General features: G+C 41.0%; 1 protein-coding gene across 5 annotated transcripts in view; it reads right to left on the bottom strand.

Moving 5' to 3' along the window:
- Positions 1–22,565, bottom strand: part of AMPH (amphiphysin) — a 172,234-nt gene that overhangs the window by 24,837 nt on the left and 124,832 nt on the right. For 3 of the 5 annotated variants that reach the window (XM_073332856.2, XM_073332859.2, XM_073332857.2), the window contains exons 11-16: positions 19,518–19,646; positions 13,930–14,043; positions 9,324–9,347; positions 6,282–6,305; positions 5,509–6,015; positions 3,715–3,747 (exon numbers count right to left, since the gene is read on the bottom strand). In XM_073332856.2, the coding sequence (XP_073188957.1) occupies positions 3,715–3,747; positions 5,509–6,015; positions 6,282–6,305; positions 9,324–9,347; positions 13,930–14,043; positions 19,518–19,646 (831 nt within the window). The remainder of the gene's footprint in view (positions 1–3,714; positions 3,748–5,508; positions 6,016–6,281; positions 6,306–9,323; positions 9,348–13,929; positions 14,044–19,517; positions 19,647–22,565) is intronic. The other 2 variants (XM_073332860.2, XM_073332861.2) reach the window with 1 other exon arrangement.

The raw sequence follows: 22,565 nt of genomic DNA, 5'->3' as shown, positions 1-22,565 counted from the left end.
CTTTTATTGGATCAACTTCTGTTGGTGAGAGAGGCAAGCTTTCGAGCTTACTCAGAGCTCTTCAGGTCTGGGAAAGGCGCTCCATGTGTCACAGCTTAATACAAGGTGGAGCAGTTTGTTTAGCATAAGTAGTTAGCACATACTATAAAGGACCATCCAAGGTAGAGGGATAAGCATCTGGGGGCAGGTCTACACTACAGCAGGGACTGACACCCTGAGACCCACCAAATCGACTGCAGATCGCTCTCCAGTCAACCCCTGTACTCTACCCCCGACGAGAAGAGTGAGGTAAGTAAACGCGAGAGTTTCTCCTGTCGAACCTTCCCCCCCCTCCACCCGGTGTAGACCCCGCGGTAACTTGACCTAAGGTACGTCGACTCCAGCTAGCCCAGGGAGTTGCATAGCATAGGGCGACTTACCGCGGTAGCGTAGACAGCCTATGATATGCTTTTAAGGACAGAAACACAGAATAAGCAGTCCGGGGGGTGGGGTGGGGCAGGTGGGGGGGAAGAGGAGAACTAAGGTGGCTATAGCTCACCACTGTACTTTCCTGATTCTGCGCTGTTCTGAGGCCTGGACTGGCTAAATTATGGCAGCCTGCCCCCATCTTTCTATGGGAGGCAGCACTGCTCAGAATCTCCACAATGTTGTGCTGTGGCTCTGCCTACCCCTAGACATGCTCTCAGCACATCCCCTATATAAAAACCAGGATTCATGATGGGGTTCTTGGAGGATAATTTGAATCCATCTTCCTCAGTTCCTGCACTAAAGGAATTCTCCTTCAGCTGGACCTGGGGTTGTTAGGGCTCCTTTATGTGGCTCTGGCTCTTTTCCACATTGTAAAGTGGCTGGAGCAGGGATGAGAATCACAATCACAGAGCCCAATTCTGCCTTCCCGCGCACCCTAGCGACATGGTCTATTCGTATTTACCAGAAGACAGTTTGGTAAAATGATTGGTTGTTGTCAGCCCAATGATTATGTTACATTTTATGTCACATTACAGGATAGTTTCAAAATCAATGAAGACATCTTTAAAAAATTGAAAAGAAACTCATAAGAAAAAAGGAATTTAAACAATGAACCATACACTAGCACAGAACTTTCAGACAGTTAAAATCTGCTTATCCACATGAGATGGGGGATGTGAAAAAGTTAAATAGGTTTTTTTCACATAAGTATGGAATTTTGGTACGTGTATCAGATTTCACATAACAGATTTAGATAACTAACGTTTTACTAAATCTACAAAATGTTAACTAAGCACTATCTGGTCTTTTGACTTCCTCTGGGGGGTTATAATATAAACTAGACATTGGGCTGTTTTACAAGTTGAGTGCATTGGGTGCAATAACTTTTACATTTGTTAAATGTTTATTATAAATACACAAATTCTCTTCTGCCTTTCTTTGGCAGATGATAGCACCAGCTAGACAGCTCAAGCTGTACAGCTGTTCCAAAAAAAGGTTAGTATATTTTGTGAAACATTTTCAAAGAGTGGATTTTTTTATTTATTTCTTTCAAGAATTTTCATGCTTTTTTTGATGAAAGTTTTAGAATTAGATTTTTTTTAATTAAAGAAAATTTTGTTTTGGTGGGGAAACCTCCCACTCTCTCCCCACCCCCTTCTTTGCACACTTTCTCCCATTTTCTCTAATGGAAAAAAGTTTAAAAGGGAGACAAAGTATGGATTTTTCTATCACTGTCTCACCAGCAAAGAACAAACAAAATGCTTTACAAATTAAAAAAAACAAACCAAACACTTACAAAAATGTTCAATTTGAATTTTTACTGACATTGAAATGTGGTAAGAAATACCTCAAATTTGTTGAAACAGCATTCTTCAACAATTTTTTTTTAAAATCAAAAAAAATTTTGACCAGCTCTGCGTGGCTGTTTTATAGGTAAAGTGTACTGGATTCAATAGCTTTTAAGTTTTCTAAATACTTCAGCAAGAGAAGAGTCTGGCCAACATTCATTTGAAAATCCTACCCTAAAATTTCAGTGTCAATTTAAAATCCACATGTAATGAGGTAGATTTTTAAGTACTAGCCTCCATTTTTGTGTTTGTAATTATTTGCTCTATTCTGTTCTACCCTGCTTAAGTTCTTTTCTGCTCCCATCACAGAGTTATCTTAGCAGGTGAAGATGCATAGATGTCCCTATGATGTAAACTGTCCCACCAAATAATTGTGGATACAAAATTGTACCCATAATTTGCAGGTGCAAAGGTGGAAGACCACTTTTAAAAACCTGGTCTTTTATATGCAGTCAGGTCATTCACAAAATACTAAGGACAAATTCTGGTCCTACTGAATTCGATGAGAGCTTTGATTTAAGTGGTACAAAGATTTGGTTCTGTAAGACATTAAGGGTGAGATTTTCTTACCCACTCCAGACCCACTGTATGGGTAAAAGGGCTGGAGCAGCATTGAAAGCCCCAATTCTAGCTGTGCCTTCTGAGGGCCACACCACAAGACTTAGTGTAAGGGGGGGGATGAGTGTGGGAAAGGCATCAGGAGAAGGGCCACAGCACTGCAGAGATTCCAAGCAGCATGCTGTGGCCCATAGGGTAGCCCACGGATGCTGCTGTATCTCAGATAGGACCCAGGGCTGACTAAGTTATGCTGGGGGCCCTGGAGCAGCTCAAGATTGTGAGGGTGCAAAGGTCACTTAAAGCAACTTTTCCCCATCATACCCCCTTTTGCTTCACCTCTCAGAGGCCCAGCACTGAGTTAACACTAGTAAATTTCTGTGGTTAACAAATAATCTAGAACTAACTTCCTTACTGAAAATCAGATTTAAAAAAATGAACAAAGGTGTACACAAGTATAAAAACAGGTTTCAGAGTAACAGCCATGTTAGTCTGTATTCGCAAAAAGAAAAGGAGTACTTGTGGCACCTTAGAGACTAACCAATGAAGTGAGCTGTAGCTCACGAAAGCTTATGCTCAAATAAATTGGTTAGTCTCTAAGGTGCCACAAGTACTCCTTTTCTTTTTAGAAGTATAAAAGTTGGTGGAAGAATATGAAACCCACACTTTTAATATTTTGAGGTCTGAGTAAACTCACTTCCAAAAAATTCAACTAGAAATCTAAAACACAGTAGCTTACTGGTGGAAACCTTGGCCCATAGAAGTGGTGGGAGTTTTGTCATTAATTTCTGTGGTGCCAGGATTTCACCTGAAATATTGGTGCCATATCAATGACATTTAGGGTGACTAGACAGCAAGTGTGAAAAATCAGGACAGGGATGGGGGTGATAGGCACCTGTATAAGACAAAGCCCTGAATATCGGGACTGTCCCTATAAAAATCGGGACATCTGGTCGCCCTAATGACATTGGGTAGGTCTACACTGAAGTCATGGGATGTGATTGCAGCTTGTACAGATGTACTTGTGCTAACTTTACTCAAGTTGGACAAGCCCACCCAAAACCCTGGTTAATTACTCATGGGGCCAGCCTATGCTGAAACCCATCTTGGAGCAGTTTCACTGCTCCAGTACCCGAGCTGCCTAGATTAAAGCTAACTTGGGTATAGCAACATGAATATGCCCATTATGTATGATGTTTGGAAATGGAAGGGGTAACTCATGGTCTGGTATTGTCCTCTGCTTTTTATGCCTCTGGCAGTTTGAGACTCGCAAAGCATAAGGCCAGTCCTTGTCCACTCTTTTGACAGCCCAGCAAATCTCTCAAACATGTTTATTTCTTACCTGTGTGAATCCATTAAATGTGCTGCTGGATGCCTAATAGAAGTGGAAAGCAGAACAAATATTATTAGTTTATTAACTCAGAGAATAAGTCAATATATTCTTAGTTGAAAATTTTTTAAAAAATGCAAAAAATACACCAAAAATATAAAATTAAAAAAAAAAGATGAAGGTCAAGACAGTGAGAGAAGCTACTTGGTAACTTTTTAATAGGCTAAAAAAGGCAGAATGATTGATTTTAGGATTTTGAAAAGACTGTAGGTGTATTTTTTTTAGAAAATATAAAATACAAAAATGGGCCTTGATGGTTTAGTGCTGCACCACATTTTGGATAGTTGCATGAGAAATTTTCAACAAGATTAGTAAGGGGTTTAGAGAAGGCAGGGGGAACAATAAATGGATTGTTTATAAAACACAGGGTTATGTACAACCTAAGGAACTTTTTTTCTAGACTATGCTACACACTGGGGTAGGTACCTCTTCTTTATCAGCCTCAATTTCCTGGTACAATAATCCAAATCTCCGGTTAGCAATTTCATCTTCAGATAAATCTGAGTTGTTGGTCTCATTGTCTTTGGGACTAGTTGAACTCTCGGTGCTAGCGTTTCTGGAATTTCCCACTTCAAACAGAACCAAGGGTCTAGCTATCTCCTTGCTTGGTCCAGAGTTGCTAATGCTTGCCTGCTCCCCGGATGAGCCTTGTTTTAAAGATACCTCCTGATTTTTATTGCTTGTGGTTACACCCATATCTTGCCAGCTATTATCTATACTTCCCAAGTCTTGGGTAGACCATTTATCACTAAAGCTTGGCCACGTGTTTTCCATATTACTTTCCTCTGAGTCTTGTTGCTTAGGGGAAAAGGGCCAGTTATCAAATCCATTTGTTTGGCCATCTGACAGACTAGAAAACCCCCAGGGATCATTATTAACGGTGGGATCCCAGTTTGTCAGCCAGGGATCTGTTTCCAAGGCTCCTCCAGGGACACTAATGTTACTACTATGGTCTTCAGTCACTGCAGGTGCTGCCCTAGCTACCAATTTATCTCCCACATTATCTAAACAAGAATCACTGCACTTTGCACTAGCTTGGTCAGCTGTCTCAGGCTGCAGTGCCAACTCTTTTTCAAAGGGTATAAAGTCAGCTTGACCTTCATCAGCAGCACTACCATTTTGGAGGATGCTGAAGCTATTGTCTTCAGTTTCTTTAACAGACTCTTCCGCACTGAATAATTCAGCATCACATAGAACTTTCCCAACATCCGCAGTGTCCCTTTCAGAGTGGTCTGTAACATCTAGGACAACATGTCCCAAAACATTTATGCGCTCCATGGCTGTACTCCCGCCAGCAACACTGCCAGCATGGTCTACGTCATCCAAAAACTCTGTTTCATGGTCACAATTCCAGTTATCTAAGACATTTTCAGGTTCAACATCAGCACATTCTACATGTTTACATGTTTTCTCTACTATGTTAGCCCCATCTTCCAACCCTGCACTCAAACTTCCAGGAACCATTCCATCTATCTCCTGAATGACATTTACCCCTTTAAATTTTATTTGCCCATGATTTTCCAGGCCAGTTTCCTCAAGGTAATTGTCAACAGTTGTCTCAGTTTGCCCACTATTATATTCTGACTCCCATACAGTTTCTATCTCAGTATTTTCTACAATTTCATGGTCTCGTTTTGCTAAGCCCTTAAGAGGTTCTACTTCACTGTGTTCTTTATTTTCATAATCTGTCTCTTCAAACTCCTTTGTATGTTTTATCTCCTTGAAGTTAACAGCTCTGGTCTCTACCTTTTCACATGGCTCCACACCTGCCCACATAGACTCTTCCTCCTCCTGCTTCTTCTCCTCTGCCTTTTCCACATCACATGGGGATTCATCCAATAAGCTATCAGTTCCAATTATAGGCATCTCACAACTGGATTCATTTGCTAAAGGCTGATCAGGCTCCAAATCTTTGCATGGGATATTTCTAGCATCTGAATGTGCCTTCAGTGAAGTCCTCTGATTTTCATCTATAGAAGAGGACCCTGGTGCATGATCCTCCTGTTCACCTACAGCAGGCCAAACACTAACAGACAACGTGCCAGTGGATTCTCTTGAGGTTTGCTCTGCCTCAGGGAAAGGCAAAGAACCACCTGCAGTGATCTCCTGGCTGACACTGGCTGTGCTAAGTTCTAGGCCCCAGTTGAGTGAACCTAGATCAGTTTGGGATCTGTTAATATCTTCTGTTGACCCATTGTTTGGGTTTTCCTCCATGACCAGGTTACACAGGGAAAGACTTTTTGAAGAATCAGGCTTTAGGCAAGCAGAAAAGCAAAGAAAAGAACAAGATGAAAAAGATAACGGCTGACTTGATGAGAAAACACAAAATTCATATTATACTACAGTAATTTTAGTTTAAAGATAAAGAATGCAAAATAACTAAATCAAACAGCTTAAGGAAAAGTTATGTGGTTTGTAATATTTGGAGACAATTGCTACAATCTAAAGAACGGTATCGATAGATGAAAGAGAGAATACTAATTAAAAGATTAAAACAGAGTTTTAGTAGGTTTGCTTACCGGCTGCACCAGTTCACTGCTTGTCTGTATGGAAGAAAACCATATAAATAAACAAATGTAAAACTAAACCCTGTGGTTCATCTAAACTAGTGGTTTGTTGTGTTTTTTTTTTGTTTTTTTAATCAGTGCCATATAGATTACCAGTGGTTATGGAGCTGCTCAGTGGCTGATCACATGGTGCTGGCTCTCTTCCATGTTTCCAGCTGCTAACTCATATTAATAGCTAAATTAATATTAAATAGTTCCTTAACATTGTTGTTCCATGTAAGGAATTTCTGTGCTTGTCAAAAGGATCTTATACAATCACCAACAGAAAGGGAGATTACTCTGCGTGATCATGAATAGGATGGGAAGTGATCCAAAAGACAATAGTTCTGGTCTATACAGTGTAATTGTAGCCTTGTTGGTCCTAGGATTCTAGAGAGACAAGGTAATACTAGAGAGACCGACAATGGGTCTGATATCATTAACTCTAGGGCCCTTTACACAACTCTGGCAGGGGCCTTACTGTAAAATAGGTCTGATTCTCTGTTATCCACCTTGCATAGACATTTGCATCAGTGCCAAATGGGTATAAAATGCTGCCAAATTAAAATGCCAGCTTTTACAAACACTTTGCACTGGTACAAATGACTAGACAAAATGCAGGGCAAAGGTGAATCTGGCTCAGTTTGTCTGTTAAGAGGAAGTTCACAATGTAATAAAGCTTGTGAAACCTCTGATCCAAACTATTTAACAGTAAAGCCCTTGTCAAGCTTGTTATTTGTTTTAACAGGAATGGAGAGAACTAGAGTTAGCTATAAAAAAAAAGAAAAATATTGACAAGCTACAAAGGAAAAATGTGAGACAAGCAGACTTACATAAAACATCTACTATTCATTCAGTGTTATAATTTCAAGAGGTTCTCATGGCATTTACACTGGCTTTGAAATTAAAAGTAAAAAACTGAATTCTAACTAGTGTGTGTAGATGAAACCTTAATTTTTCTTCTGGACTCTGTTTAATCCTCTCTAAGAAGCAGAGGTGACCATTATAAAAGCATCACACTTGCTATCTATTCATGCAACACGGCTGTAAAATTTTGCTACTTAAGGCCTTGAGTCAACAGAAAAGATCCATAGATTTGTGTGCTGTTTAAGTCTGCACAAGGTCACAGATTAGAGTTTTGCTTCCTCAGGAGGTCTAGCCAGCCATCACTTTGACATAAAGTAGGAAGAAAGCTCACAAAAACTAGCCCTCTTCTTCCTGAACACCATTATACCCGATTCAGCAGCAGGAGATGGGAGAAAGAGCAACTGCATCTTCTACAGCAGTGGCTGCTTTTCTAAATGATACCAGAGTATGGTATGTCCACTGTTGCTTTTAAATTTACTGTATTTAAAGATCAATTCTCTCTCCACCCCTGAATTTTGAAAAATAAAAAATTAGGTGTCTATTGAAAGGAAGTTCAAAGGAAATACAACCTCAGAAAAGAGGTGACCAGTAGCGTCCATTACCACCCACCAACAGCTATTAAATACATGAAAATAAAAGCAGAAAATAGCGGTCATCAGCTTGACTGAGTGAACCCATCTTGGAACAATTCAATATAAATACATCATCTTTGTTAGCACTGCCCCTTCTGTTCAGAAGCTGAGTCTCTCCTTCCCTTCATATAGGATTGCCTTCCATCTCTGTGACCAGATCTCCTATTTCTGGCCCCAGAGCTCTGAAACCCGGTTTGGTTTCCTTGCTGGCCTGTAATGCACCCTCAAAGGCTTTGCATGTTGTGCCTGAAGCAGTGGACATGAGGCAAAACTTTCTGGGGTCTATTACTGTTGCTGCTGGAGGGCAAACAAATGGGTTCAGGAGTGCTGAGGATATTCATGGAAAACTAGCACAGCAGGGATGTAGGAAAAAGATATAAGGCCAGATGCTCAGCTCATATAAATAAGTGCAGCTCCCAGGAAACCAACTATGCTAATTGACACTGGCTGAGGTTCTAGACCATTTACTTTTGTCTCTCTGTGCTTTACATGGGATGGGCGAGGAATTGTACATATGAATCCCCTGCATATGAGACATCTGTTCAGCAGGTAATGCAGGATTTAGAGAGAAGGTTCACTTTAAATCATTTAAATCCAGGAGTTGTTTCCCTCTTGACATGAAATTAACTCCACCTCCAGTGTGATGTGACCATAAATGGGCAGCTGGGTACATATCTAGGCTCTTACCAAAACAGGCTGTCTAGGTCAGGACCTCATTCAAACTTATTGACTTCAATGAGCTTTAGATCAGATCCCTACTGTAAAGCTTTCTGACCTGGATTATGGCTTTGCATCAGATTGTTTTACATGTAGGTATTTAGATAGGTAAAATCTTATTCTGGCTATCAATTAAGAACAGCCAAACCTTCCTTACATATGTCAGAAACCCTCTATGTGCATCTTCAAGGGGACTCCCAAATAACATTCCCTAATGGCTTTATACGGTACTCAGGATGGGATGAGCAACACCTCTTGGGAGTGGAGCAGTGGCTGCACCAATGGCTTAAACGTACATTGTTAAAATAGGATTTTGGCTGATTAATTCAGCTATAGGGCTATGGTAGAACTCTGGCTGAAGATCCTATTTCCTTTTAAATTAAGCCTCCAGAAAGATTTGTTGTATATGAGCTAGATGATAAAGGTCATAAAACCTTGTTAATATACTGCAATTTGTTGTTTGCACTAATAAGCAAAATAAATCACTTTAAATTACATTGGTAAAAATGACTTTATCGGACCTTGAATCACCAGCATGGCAATTTTAAAGCCAAAAAATGTCACGAGTAGCAGAATCCTATTAACCTGGACGACAGTAGCTGTTTGTTTTTTGTTGTCCAAATAATAAAGACTTTTTTTCCGTTCGTTCCTAATGGTGTTAGGTGGGCTTCACATACTTTAAAATATTCTGGCATTCTCTGTAAATGCTTCATTTTGCCTTATGTGAAATCCTCTAGAGTGCTACAGAATCAGAGGCACAGAAAATCTCTCAATACGCAATGATAAATATCAATCTTACCGTCCATAAATCCCAGGGCAATGTCTGGAAAAAGGGCGAAAAAAGACATTGTTGAAAATATTGTCTGTACACTGTATGTTAGAACTTATCTATATAGTGCTGTAACTATACCCGGTACTTAAGCACAGCCTTAGTATATTTTGGGGGCTGGGGGAGGGCAAATGGAGGGTTGTGATAGTTCCTACTACAACAAAACTGCACTTGTCCAGTAAGATCATACCACTATGCATATGACTGGCATGTATGGAGAACTTCAGGTAGGAAGGATAGGTCCACCAATGGCTATTAGCCAGGGATACAACACCATGCTCTGAGCATCCCTGGCCTCTGTTTGCCAGAAGCTGGGAGTGGACGATAGGGGATGGATCACTGATGATTGCCTGTTCTGTTCATTCCCTCTGAAGCAGCTGGCATTGGCCACTGTCGGAAGACAGGATACTGGGCTAGAAGGATCTTTGGTCTGACCCAGTATGGCTGTTCTTATGTTCAGGTCTCCCCAGTCTGCTATTACTGCAGAAATGGAGGCCAGCTACTTGGATCATCAACATAGTCATCAATAGGTACACAAGCGAGGGACAGTTGCTCATATAAGCCAGAGATCTGGCTTTCCAGTAACTGTAGGGTCTTGTCACGATCCCTGTACAATACAGGGATGTATTGTTTTATTTTACAGATGGGGAAACAAAAGCAGAAAAATTGTGACTTGACCAATACCACAGAGAGAATTAGTAACAGAACCAGGAATTGAATTCAGGAGTCCCTTGCTGTCAATCCCTTGCTCAACACACTGGATTTCCATACCTCTGAATCTATTAAAATATTGATAAAATTTAGTGGCTTATCAGAAGGGCCAGCCTAGCTGCATGGCACAGCTGGGAAAAATCTTGTAGTGACTTTAGCAACATCTGAGGCAGGATGGGTGTCTCTGCCTCCCACAGCTATTAAATGATCAAGATTCCTTTCAAAAGATCAAGGAATATGTGGCCATGATTCCCACAGACCTTAAAGAATAATCTTGTGTGACTGTTGTAGGGACCCAAGAAAAACCTATAGCTTTAGGTAAAATCAAGTGACAAACCTTACACCCTCACAATTGGTTTGCATTGGTTTACATTCTGAATGTTCTCACCTTAAGCAAAGGGCCAGAGAAAGATGGACAGACAAATGGATGAAAGAAAGCTAAGTTTAGTCCTGACATTAATATTTCCCCCACATCCAAAGGGTCTTCATTGATCTCAAAGGGTGGCTGGGACACTTTACAACAGATAAAACTTGTGCTCCATAGAGGTTACAAAATAAAAACACAACTACCAAAAAAATTCAAAAACTGTTTTGAGAACTGCTACTAAATATTTGCTTAACTTCAAGGATGGAGCATATTACCTTTGCCTTCCTGTCTTGCTAAATGCCTGCACCCTAAATCTTCTGAAGGTCTTGAAGCAAATCTGCTGCTTATGTAATGAACTACTTCAATTTTTTATGACTACAAACCCCTTTCCATAAATCAAAATCAAGTACTTCAGTACCCAGCTTTCCTGAGGATGAACATCATCATCCAGTTCTCAATTAGTTTATTCCCAGATAAGTATCTCTTTTATGGACATATCCCAATTGATATTTATCTGCATGCATCTTAATAGTCTATTAGCTAAATATCACTACTTTCCTGAAAAATTATGGGCCCAGATCTGCAACCTTTGCTCAAAGGAAACGATCCGACTTATTGACGCTAAAAGTCCCATTCACTTTAAATTACTTCTCATTCACATATGTAGTACCACTAAAGTCAAAGTTGGAGGGTTGCATCCCATGCTGTTGTCTGACATTAATACTACAATTAAGTAGCTGCTAGAATTTTCATTAGAAACCCTGTTTTGAGTTGTGGCTTTTTTGTTAGTGACAATAGTGGTGTTTGGGAAAATTTATTTGCATCCCTTTATCTCTCTTCCCCCACAATGTTATAATCTTCCCCAATTCTTAAAACTCCATGGTGTGACGGCAACACAACTCTGGCATGTCAGCAGAACTATTTCTCCCAATTCTACTATTTTAAAAAGCACAAAAATTAAATTCCACAATGCTGGTCTCTTTTAGGCTGATGGATGTGTCTCTAAACACTAGGGTAACCAGATGTTCCAATTTGGGTCTCTCTCTTATATAGGTTCCTATTACCCCCCACCTCGTCCCGACTTTTCACATTTGCTGTCTGATCACCCTACTAAACACACTCAAATAGCATTAACTTAACTGTTCAGATGCAAAATACCAACAGCCAAAATAATTTAAAGTAACATTAACCCTAAGGGATGTTATCTCATTCCCATGCTAGTGGCACCTGAGGAGAAGGTGGATTTAAGATGTTAAAATCAGGCACTTGTGGGTGATATGGAGATTTGACAGCTGGGAGGTGGGGCAGAACGGTGTGCTCTAGGAGACAGGATACCAGCAGGACTCAGAATGAAGATCAGAATGTTTCTCTGGTTGGGTTTATTAGCTAGGGGGGATAGAGACTAGGTGCTTGTGGGGTGCATGTGTAATAACTGGGGAGAGAAGGGACAGAACACAGAGGGTGGTCTGGACTGTGAGGGTGTTGGGAGGTGGGGAAGTTACTGCTGGAAGAGTGGGATAGGCAGAGGGAGAATACTGCCAGGCACTTGTGGAATGAGGGTTACAGAGATCGAAAGGAGGTAGGGGCAGAGACGAGAGCAGACGGGCACTTTTCAGGGTCTGTTTGCAGTTGAGGGCATGTGGTGGGAGAATTAAATGGCAGGTTGGGAAGGCATTTGGGAGCCACTGCACAGAAGACTATGTTTATCTTCCTCAGTGCACTTTACTGAGAGGGGAAAAAAAACCCACAACAGTAAAACCAGCACAAACTCAGAAAATGCACTTAAGGCGGGAACTCCATCCTTAGCATCCCCCTCCCCTCCAGTATTACAAGGCTCTCCAAACACAGATCAGATTTCATCCAGTTACATCTAGTCAGAATAGTGGATTGTAAGTGAATTGTAATCCTCAAAGATATCCTCTGAGTGGGGGTAGCCACTATGTCTCACCCATACAAAAGATAGATAATCCCCTTCTGCATGTTTATGGGGGGTGGGGGCAGGGCGGTGGGAGAGCGTTTAGTGAATGCCTCCTATGCACCTACTTGGGAATACACAGACAATGTGCATAGTCTCTGCTTAATAGTTCTCTATATTTCATGTTGGCAAATATTTCCAGCCACTGCAAAAATAAAACCTACTGCTATTTGTACATTATCCTGTCAGCGCATGAATGCTCTTTTATGGAAGTTTCATGTTTTGTGTTTAATTCTCCCATTTCTCTTATCACATTCAGGATTATTGAATGAGGAGCTGAAAGGGCAGAGCTTGCAGAGTCAAAGCTGGAATTTTCTGTCAATACTGAACGCATAAATCTAAAACCAAGGATTCTATTTTTTTCAGGGAGGGGAATTAAACAACAAGCAGGATGTGACAAAGCTCCATGATAATTAAACATTGAAAACTGCAACTAGAAATCTGACTTGGAGTTTGGAGTGCTGATAGTGTGATGTTTTTCTGTCCCCACATGTATCAGTGGAAATCACCACAAATCTATTATGTAACCAGGCATGCTCAAATAAATTAATTCACAGAGAGAAAGATCAGCAGAAAACCTGGATTGTCTCAACAACCTGGCTTGTCTTCTCACTCCTCCACCACTGTTGAGCTCCTGAACAATTGATTTAGACTAACTACATTACAGTTCAAATCATGTCAGGCCAGAATCACACTGAAACATGGTCCTTGCTAGCAGTGTTAACATGGTTTCTCTGGCTGCTGTACAAGAGACAGGTCCATGCTGGCCAGAGAAATTCTTATCACCCAACCAGAAGTAAGTGTATTTAGAAAGGATTCTATTAACATTATTTAGTACCAGTATAGACAGAAACTTAAAATTGCAGCTTCACTAGGTCAAGCCAGCAACTCCCATGTTGCCCATAATTCTGCTGAGGGAAGCTATCTTCGGTCAACATGGCATAGAGTGTTATATAGTACAGAATAATTCTTCCCTATAATATCCCACATAAAAACATGTGAGACAGTTTTATTTTATTTTTCTTATAGTCATAACTAAAAGAGATTTATGAAAAAGAAAGCCAATCAGGTCATATTCTGTATTTAGTACAAAGACTATCACAGCATAGTGGTAGTATGCTGCCCCTATAAGACTGAGTGTCTCCTGAGCCACAGACAGTCATAGCTGGATTTTAAAAAAAGAACCTGTCAGCAAAGCAGGCTTGGGAAGATTACAACATTTTTTCTGAGTTAGTCTATGGTTTGAGAAAAAGGTATAACATCAGAGTCAAAGCCATCAGTTACAGGTGGCTGCTCTGCTTGACTATAATCTCATATTAGCCTGACGCTTCTCTCTTCCCCTACCCGGTCATCAGGTTGTACTGGCATTGCTGAAGAAGGAAGATGGATGGCTAATGAGAACTATGAAAGATCAAGTTTTTCAGAAATTGTAAATCCATCATTCATTAATTCATGAGGCAGATGTTTGTTACCAAAGTCAACACACTCCATTCCTGTATAGCATACCTCTAGCAAAGAAATACCTGAGACATGGGAGAGTGGGTTAGGGTTATTCCTGTTGATACCACTTCTGGCTTGAAAGGGTCAAAGTCCAGATCTAGCAAACATTCCTCTTTCTTCACTTCAGGAGCTTCATTCTGTCAGAGAAGAGATGCTCACTTAAAACTCATATAGAAACCACACCGTACAAGCAAAATATGAAGGTTTCCCATCTACATGCAACCAGAGGGGAAAAGTTCTCTAAAGACTTCAGAGGATTCTCCATAGAATTCAGTGTTCACGACTGCCAGACCTGATTAAAAAAAAAAAAAAACACAAAAAAACCCTTCCCTTATAGCTTTAAGTTGAAGAGATTTGGATGCCTAATTCCCATCCGACATCCAACGTCCTGGGGTCCTCGGAAAATCCCAACGATAATGCTCGACTGTTTGTGAAAAGTTAACATAAAAGGACAATGAATATGCGTGAATCAAATTTCACTCTAATAAAGGTCTGTGACTCCAAACTGTAGAGTCATCCACAGCCCTGCTTAAATCTTGCTACATTGATCTGTCCAAAAGTCTGCATTAACTACTGTAGTGCCTTTCTTATTCACAATTAATTGTCAAGCAAGGGCCTGATCCCAAGCTCAATGGAGTCAATACAAACATCTTTTTTGACTCATTGGGCTTTGAATCAGGCTCTGCGTGAACAAACATGAAAAAATAATTAGAATACTGCATCAGAAAGTGCTTCTTTTCACTAATTTCACAGTTACAACTTAGATTTATTTATTTTTCATAACTGTCCTAGTTTTTGCAATAAGACCTCACTAAAGCATTTGTTTTTTAAATTTTGGCAGAAAAATAGGGAGAGATCCCACTGGTTTTTTACATATGAATTGGGGAGTATGCAGGTTACTGAAGTGTTAATTTGTGAGGCTCTGGTGTATTGTTTTTAAAGGAATTCAGGTTAGCCACACCAGTATGGTGAATGATAAAATTCCACACACAAACACCTCTCTGGTGGCTAATGGTCTAAACAGATAGATCCAGAATTTTAAAATGTTAAGGGTGAAAACACTGTAAATGAACTCTACTACTGGGAAATGGCAGGTTCAAATGTGTCTGATTAGATAATTTCTCATGAAAAAAGCTGACCTTCATGCACAAGCATGTCAACTGTCCCAGGGAAATTAGGTGCATAAATTATCTGAAAATCAGGCTAATAATATTTTCTATGAATTCATACACTTCATTTTAAAGCTGTATATACATAGAATTTATTGACCTATTCAGTGCAAGGAATTGCACTGCTAAAAAAATCCCTCGGCTGTTGATTTTCATATGAACTGGCTCACAGTTTTACATGGAGGAGTTCCAGTTAGATTTGAGCATAATCCTAGGTCACATGGATATATTGAAAATATAGTAGATACCATGACTCAGGTAATTAACACTCCTCCCCACCCCTGCATACACACTAGGATTATATCCTTTGTTAAGATTTGTCAAGTCAGCTTGTCAGCAACATTTAGATTTTATTATACCATAATCTTGAGGCACTAGCAGGGCTGGCCTTACCTAAAGTGATGCTGTGGGCAAGGCTGAATGTGGAGCAGGGTTGGAGGAGTGGGGGGCTGGAGCTCGGCTGGGGGCGGAGCGGAGGTGCAGGCAGAACAGGAGATGGGGAGGAGCTGGGGATGGGGGAGGAGCTATACTGGAGGTGCAGCTGGGCAGGAGGGCAGAGATGCAGGAGGCGCAGGGGATGGGGGCAGACCAGGGCTAGAGGTGGACCACAGCTATGAGGTGAACAGGGCTGGGGGTGAAACTGCAGGGGTTGGCAGAAGGCTGTTACTGTGACACTCTTGATGTCCTCCCTCCCCTCCCTCCCCTGCCAAGCACAGCACCCTATGCAGTCGCCCATGTCAACCACCCATAAGGCCAGCCTTGGGCACTAGCATTCATATAGTTATACAGCTTCATGAAATAACTCAGAGTGTTAACCAGTATGTAATCAGAATCAGATTGAGTACAGAGAAATTAATCATCTTTTACTGAGATTTGGGAAGGAAGCTGTTATTTACGAGAACTGAAACACATGAGTGGGAGTCTTATTTAATCCCTGCAAAGTGACAAGGTGAAGTACCTGTTGTGATAGGATATGGACTGTTCAAGAGATTGTTACATCAGCTACCTTTAGGTCAAAATGAACAGCATGCTCATTTTAACTCTAGAAAAAAAACATCTCAGAAGAAAGCTATAGTTTAATTTAGATACTGAATTACATGAAAACTTAGGAAAGTGGAAAAACTAAAAAAAGACGTGAAACACATAGAAATGTCTAACAAATTACTCAGTATATTCTATAGATTAACACCTGTAGAATGGGATGAAGCATGAACAATGGCATGATCTACCTCTAAGGCGGCTTGAACTGGGAGTGTATTGCAAAGGCAAGATTGTGCCTCTCTAAGCACAAGTGTGCAAGGGAGGAGGAAGATGCAAGAAATGTAGGCACCCATGCTAGGGATCAGCATGATGTGCCCTTTGCCACCCTGTGAGTACAAAGACTATGTAAGGCCACTGTCAGTACTAGCCTCTCCGAGAGAGAGAGAGAGAGAGAGAAAGAGAGAGAGAGAGAGAGATAAAGGGGTGGAGTGGAGACAGGGCCATTGCTTTGCTTCCTCACCAGGAAGAGCCAGTGGAACCAGCTCGGTGCAGTGGGGGGTGCATGCTGTAGCCTCTTCAAGCTTGACTCAACAGCCATGCTCCCCAACCCTCACTGGAGCTCGGAGCATTGTGTGAGACATTTTCAAAAGTGCTCAGCATTGGCCTCATGCTGCTCCCACTGAAACAAGCAAGAGTGTTCCCACTCACTGCAAAGGAAGCAGCGTTAGGCTAAAGCAGAGTATTGTTGAAAATTCCTCCTCACACCTGCTTCATCTCTCCAACAAATGGATCTGGCACCCAGAAATGACAGTGATGGGAACGGCTCAATCATTTTCTATTTGGTTTGTCTGGCAGTTGAAATCCTGAAAATAAAAAACAGTTATGTGAACAGCAAAAAAGTATTATGCAAGTATTGTAGTGACACCTAAAATCTCTAAATTGTGTCAGATGCCTTCAGTATCTCAACCTAACACTGTCTGAGACCAGGGAAGAAGAAAACACACATAAAAGCAATAAAACAATTCTAAATTATCACCTTCCTCTGGTCTCACAAGATGTCAGTTTTCTTGATGTCTGTCTTTTAGTCAATGGGAATTAAATGCTATCCTGAAAAGGGATGGACATGAGCATGTCCTTATCTACTTTCCTGAATCAGAGCCCTAAATTTTAAACTCTCTCAGGAAGGACTGTCCTTATTTTTACATCTTGTGTAGCACCAAGCACATCGTTGGTGCTTACTAAATAAACAATCAATAACAAACATGACCAATCATCATAATGTTTTTTTTTTCTTCTGTTGGAGGGGAAAGGAGGAGGTGGGCTCTGAACTACTGAAAATCCTTTTTGAAATGGGTAACCAGTGGGCAGCATGGCACCACTCATCAATCTGTGGCTTTGGTGTTTCTTAACAACATTAAAAATGTTTTAAAGCTCTGCACCAGTAGAGGGCCTTGTAGGCTAGATGGCATTCAGACCACTTGGCACTGCACTGTCAAATCAACTGGAGTAACACAATACTGCATACGTAATATATAATGTAAGTGTATGAGGGGCAAGTATGCTTTCTACTCTTTTCATTTATTATATTTTCAATAATTACTTCCCTTATAGAAACCTACAACACTCAACACCAGTAGTAAAAACACATCGTATTCTCTGTGCGTGCATATATATTTACCCAAAATTCTTAGTTACATTAAAGACCCTTTATACCACCTGGCCGTGTAAAAGGGCCTTGAAAGTGGTAGAAATATGATTGACCTTCATTCAAGGCCCTTTTACACCATTAGATCTTCGTGTAAATGAAAATCAGGCCCACAGCTATCAATCTAGAAAGATGCAAATTAGATAGATATGATATTTAATGCAGGGGGTTATATTCAGGAACAGGTTAGACTGGCACCTTCTGCGTAAGCCAGGACTCCATTTCCCCCGCAGTGGCAAGTCCACATGAACTCAAAATACTGTGGTGCAAGGCACCTGAAACACTCACTCTGTCAGGGCCCTTACAACCTACCTGCAAAGGCCTCACAGTTAGTGGTTTTGGCCCAGCAGAGGTGTGTGGCCACAGTGGCCAAGGCATGCACTGTGTCACTACATCCCACTGCCAGCAAGGCCCCATGGGGCACTGACTATAAGGGGTTGTCTATATTACAAGCGCTACAGCAGCACAGCTGCAACTGTGCCATGGTAGCACTATGGGGTAGATACCTACTACAGCAACAGAAGGGGCTTTTCCATCACTGCAGTAAATCCACAGCCTCCAGAGGTGATAGCTAGGCCAATGGAAAAATTCTTCCATCAACCTAGTTGTGTCTGCAGTGCAGTTCGGTCAACCTAACTACGTCACACAGGACATGACATTTCTCACAGCCCTGAGCGATGCAGTTAGGTTCAAGGTGACCTAAGTTTAAGGTGTAGGCCAGGTCTAAATTAACACGGCCTTCGCCACGGTAGAATCCTTGCGAAAGGTGGCACTGCATTTTTGTCAAGAAACTCAAAATATTACTTGAACTGAGTCTGGAATCTAATTTTGTTTTTCTTAGTTCCGTTTACACCCTCTTGATCTTCTATAAATTTAGGTGAAAATATTAACTCTCAAACACATACCACATCAATGCATACTTTATATATTTGTACACAGCATACCAGACCTAGGCTCAGATTTCAGACTATTTGTACCTGTAATTACATGACTGCCTGCAATCACAACTACTAAGTGAAATTTATGCATGCACATTTTGCACAACTGATTTTTGTTATAGGTATTTGAACATACACCATTTTTTATTTTATTTTACAGTATAATTAGATTAAGAAATCACATTATCTTGTACAGTGCACTGTTGTGTAATTAATATTCATACAGGTCAAAACCAGAGAAGTACCTGATTCAGTTGGGGATGCTTTACATGAATACATGCAAATATATATTTTGCTTTCAATACACATAATCATGGAGAAATCTGCACAAAAACATAACTGAAATCACAGTGTCAACCTCCCCTCCCACCTCCCCCTGCTTTCCCCAGTCAGAATCAAGAGAAAGATTTTTTCCCCCTCATTATTTTGTTGGAAGCCCATAAATTACCCCAGGATTACTCAAAAGTGGATTTTGGGATATTTGGAAGTATTAGGCTTTAACAACAAAGTAGGCTGATTTTTAATGAAACCTGAAATCAGATGAATGTCAAGTTTGGTTGCAAACATTTCACAGGCTTTTTAGTTGTAGCCATCCTCAGAACATTGCATTTCTTCATTTTTCAATATGCCACCACTTCTAATCCTCCTGAGAGCGAACAATGTGTATAAATCATTCAACGATACTATAAAAGATGAGTGTTGTATGCCCTCTGCACTCAGAACCCCAACTGACATTAATAGTAGTTCCCCTCTTGGAGAATTGGAGGATTTGCAAGATTATACTCATATTGTAGCAACCCATCATCTCTGAGACTGACCTGTGAAGGAGTCGTCACACTGATTTCTGGTACGAAGTTGTCTTCAAAGAAGCTGATGATATTCTCCTGCTGCAGTTCCTTTGTGGGTGTGAGTTTAGGCATCGGTGGGACAGGAGGCCCTTTCCTCAACTAAGCAAAGAGCAAAAATGTCACAAAGTAAAACCTTAAGGCAGGTATAATTGAATGAATTTTAGGTTTTAAGTAGGACTAAAATAAAGAGTTCATCTTAAATATTTTGGGGTTAGATTCTGATCTCAGTTGCTTCAGTGCAAATCTGAAGTAACTCCACTGACCTCAGCAATTCCACTGTGGTAATTCAGATCAGAAACTCACTGTCTGTTCAAAATCATCTGGTTTGAGGGAAGAAAACATTTTTTAAAATAAATCTCTCATGTCTACGAGGACTCCAGTTGAGAGGATTAATACGACAGCATTTCTTGGCTGAAGATTCAAACTATTAGGGTAATAGGCTGGAAGACACTTCACCTGCAACACAGTAGCATCATTTGCACTGCAGGGTTGCACAGAAACTTAACTCTCTCATTACTTGTTTTCTTAAACTTTCTTCAGTTTATTCATTTTTCGGACCCATGTTCACCCATTATTTAAGGCTAGTAATGGTTAGTTCCCAGTGCTGCCAGGTACTTATGTCCTAAGATTAAGGGAATGTCTATGCTGCCCTGGAGTTTGGCCCATGGAGGCGTGAATAGCAGTGCATACCAAAGTGCTGTGTTGTAACTCACCTGTGTGGACGACAAAAGGTGCCATTCATCTACATCAATTACTTTTTTCTTGACTGTGGCTTCTTATCCAACAGAAAAAATGTAAGTTTTTCTTTATTTAAAACTACAAGCAAGCAATCCAGAATGAAATCAATTAAAGGCCAGCGATTTAGCCAGAAGTTGCCTAGTCCCCAATTGATAAGATAGGTACAATACTGTATATTGTATGTTCAAGAGGAAACTTGAGTGCCTATAGAAAAATCTTATTTTACCTTTGTGCTATTATACTCTAATCTGCATAACCTGGACTTCACCCTGACACAGGATTTGTTAAATTTTGCAGTTACAAAAGTTATTCGCTGTAGTGACAGGTTTCTATGTGGAATAATCTATTGGTAAAACATATTTTGGAATTTTCTGTTTTCCAGGGAAACCATCCAGTATATTGTCTGGGACAGAGTATACCACAAAACTACAATTACTTTTTTTTAAAAAAGTAATCTTTTTACACTTAAAATTAATTTTAGGGGGCTACAAATTTCAGAGGCAGCATCAGAGGCTTGTGCTGCTGAAATCCTCAAATATGAAAGAATGAAAAATATCAGGTCTTTTAGGATAAGTTTTTAATCTTTGTCTTGTGGGTCCTGATCCAAAGCGGAGTGAAGTCAATGGGAATCTTTCTATTCACTTTGCTGGGCTGTGATTATAATTGTGATAAACAGCATCAAGCAGAGATGGCAGAAAAGATAACATTCAGGGTCTGCTACAGCAGGGGCGGGAAAACTTTTTGGCCTAAGGGCCACATCAGGTTTCCAAAATTGTATGGAGGGCCGGTTAGGGGAGGCCCAGCCCCTGCCTCCTATACAACCCCCCTATTCCCTGTCCCCGACGGCCCTCCCGGGACTCCTGCCCCATCCAACCCCCCTATTCCCTGTCCCCTGATGGCCCTCCCGGGACTCCTGCCCCATTAACCCCCTCCTGTTCCCTGTCTGCCCCCCCACCCCCGGGACACCTGCCCTATCCACCACCCCCTGCTCCCTGTCCCCTGACCACTTCCGGACCCCCACCCCGACTGCCCCCCGTCACTCCATCCAACCCCCCCCTCATTCCTGACTGGCCCCCCAGAACCCCTGCTGCATCCAACCCCCCGTTACCTGCCCTCTGACCGCCCCGACCCCTATTCACCCTCTCTGCCCCCTAACCACCACCCCGAACTCCCCTGCCCTCTATCGAACCCTCCCTGCCCCCTTACCATGCAGCACAGAGCACCAGGTCAGGCCACGGCTCTGCAACTGCACTGCCCGGCTGCCCAGAGCGTTGTGCCGGCGGCACAGCGTGCTGAGGCTGCAGGTGTCGGGGGAGGGGCTAGCCTCCTGGGCCAGGAGCTCAGGGGCCGGGCCAGATGTGGCCCGCGGGCTGTAGTTTGCCCACCTCTGGTCTACAGTCAGGAACTAACAAAGTCTAAGGACATCTACTGTACAGTTGGTCTGTACAGCATTGTATCCTGCACTGAGGAGAATCTGATGGTTGATAGTACTGCACTTTTTACAGATGTAACAAGCATGCTGTGATGACATTTCTTACAACGTGACACAGAAAAAGTGACAAAACAAATCAAATCATATTTATTCTTTAGGAAAGGAAACTATAATCCCTCTGATATCACAAGGATAAAAATAGCCATGGTAAATCCATAGTTTGGACTAATACCTAATAGGATATCCGTGCCTATGAAAATGTCAAAAACAGGCATATAAATCTTGGGCAGACCTCAGATGATGTAAAGCAATGTATCTCCAATGAAATCAATAGGGCAACATTGAATTACAAGTAGACTGAGTTACAGAGGCAAACAGTGTGCAAACACACTCTTCGGAGACATATAATTTCATGAAAATACAATTATGTTTAACTGTTCCCCATATAAAAATAGGGATTGCCTCATACACTGCAGTACTACTATTTTAACATATAGTATGTCAAACTACTATCATATTTTTACTGTAATTTTAAAAAATATAATTCTGTAATCTCTCTTTTTATAAGAGTTTTAGCACTGTTGTGCTTGTTTTAATTAAAAACTTTAAATTCTGCCTTACTATAGAAAGTATATGCTTGATATACATGTAAACCATCATGTACAATTCTTACACTACTCAAGCTGCCATTAATGAGCCGGATTCTTATCTCACTTTCATGATTCTCAGTGTATGACTCCATCGAGATCAAACTTCTCAATCTAGTATAAAAATCAATATAATAGGACAATCAGGTCCAATAAGTGTTTTGCCAAAAATTACCACAGTAGTATAGTATTTGAGCTACC

Source organism: Lepidochelys kempii, chromosome 2, assembly GCF_965140285.1.
Source record: "Lepidochelys kempii isolate rLepKem1 chromosome 2, rLepKem1.hap1, whole genome shotgun sequence".
Taxonomy (NCBI): domain Eukaryota; kingdom Metazoa; phylum Chordata; order Testudines; family Cheloniidae; genus Lepidochelys; species Lepidochelys kempii.
Note: the sequence above shows the minus strand (reverse complement) of the source record. Positions and strands in the feature narration are given on the sequence as shown.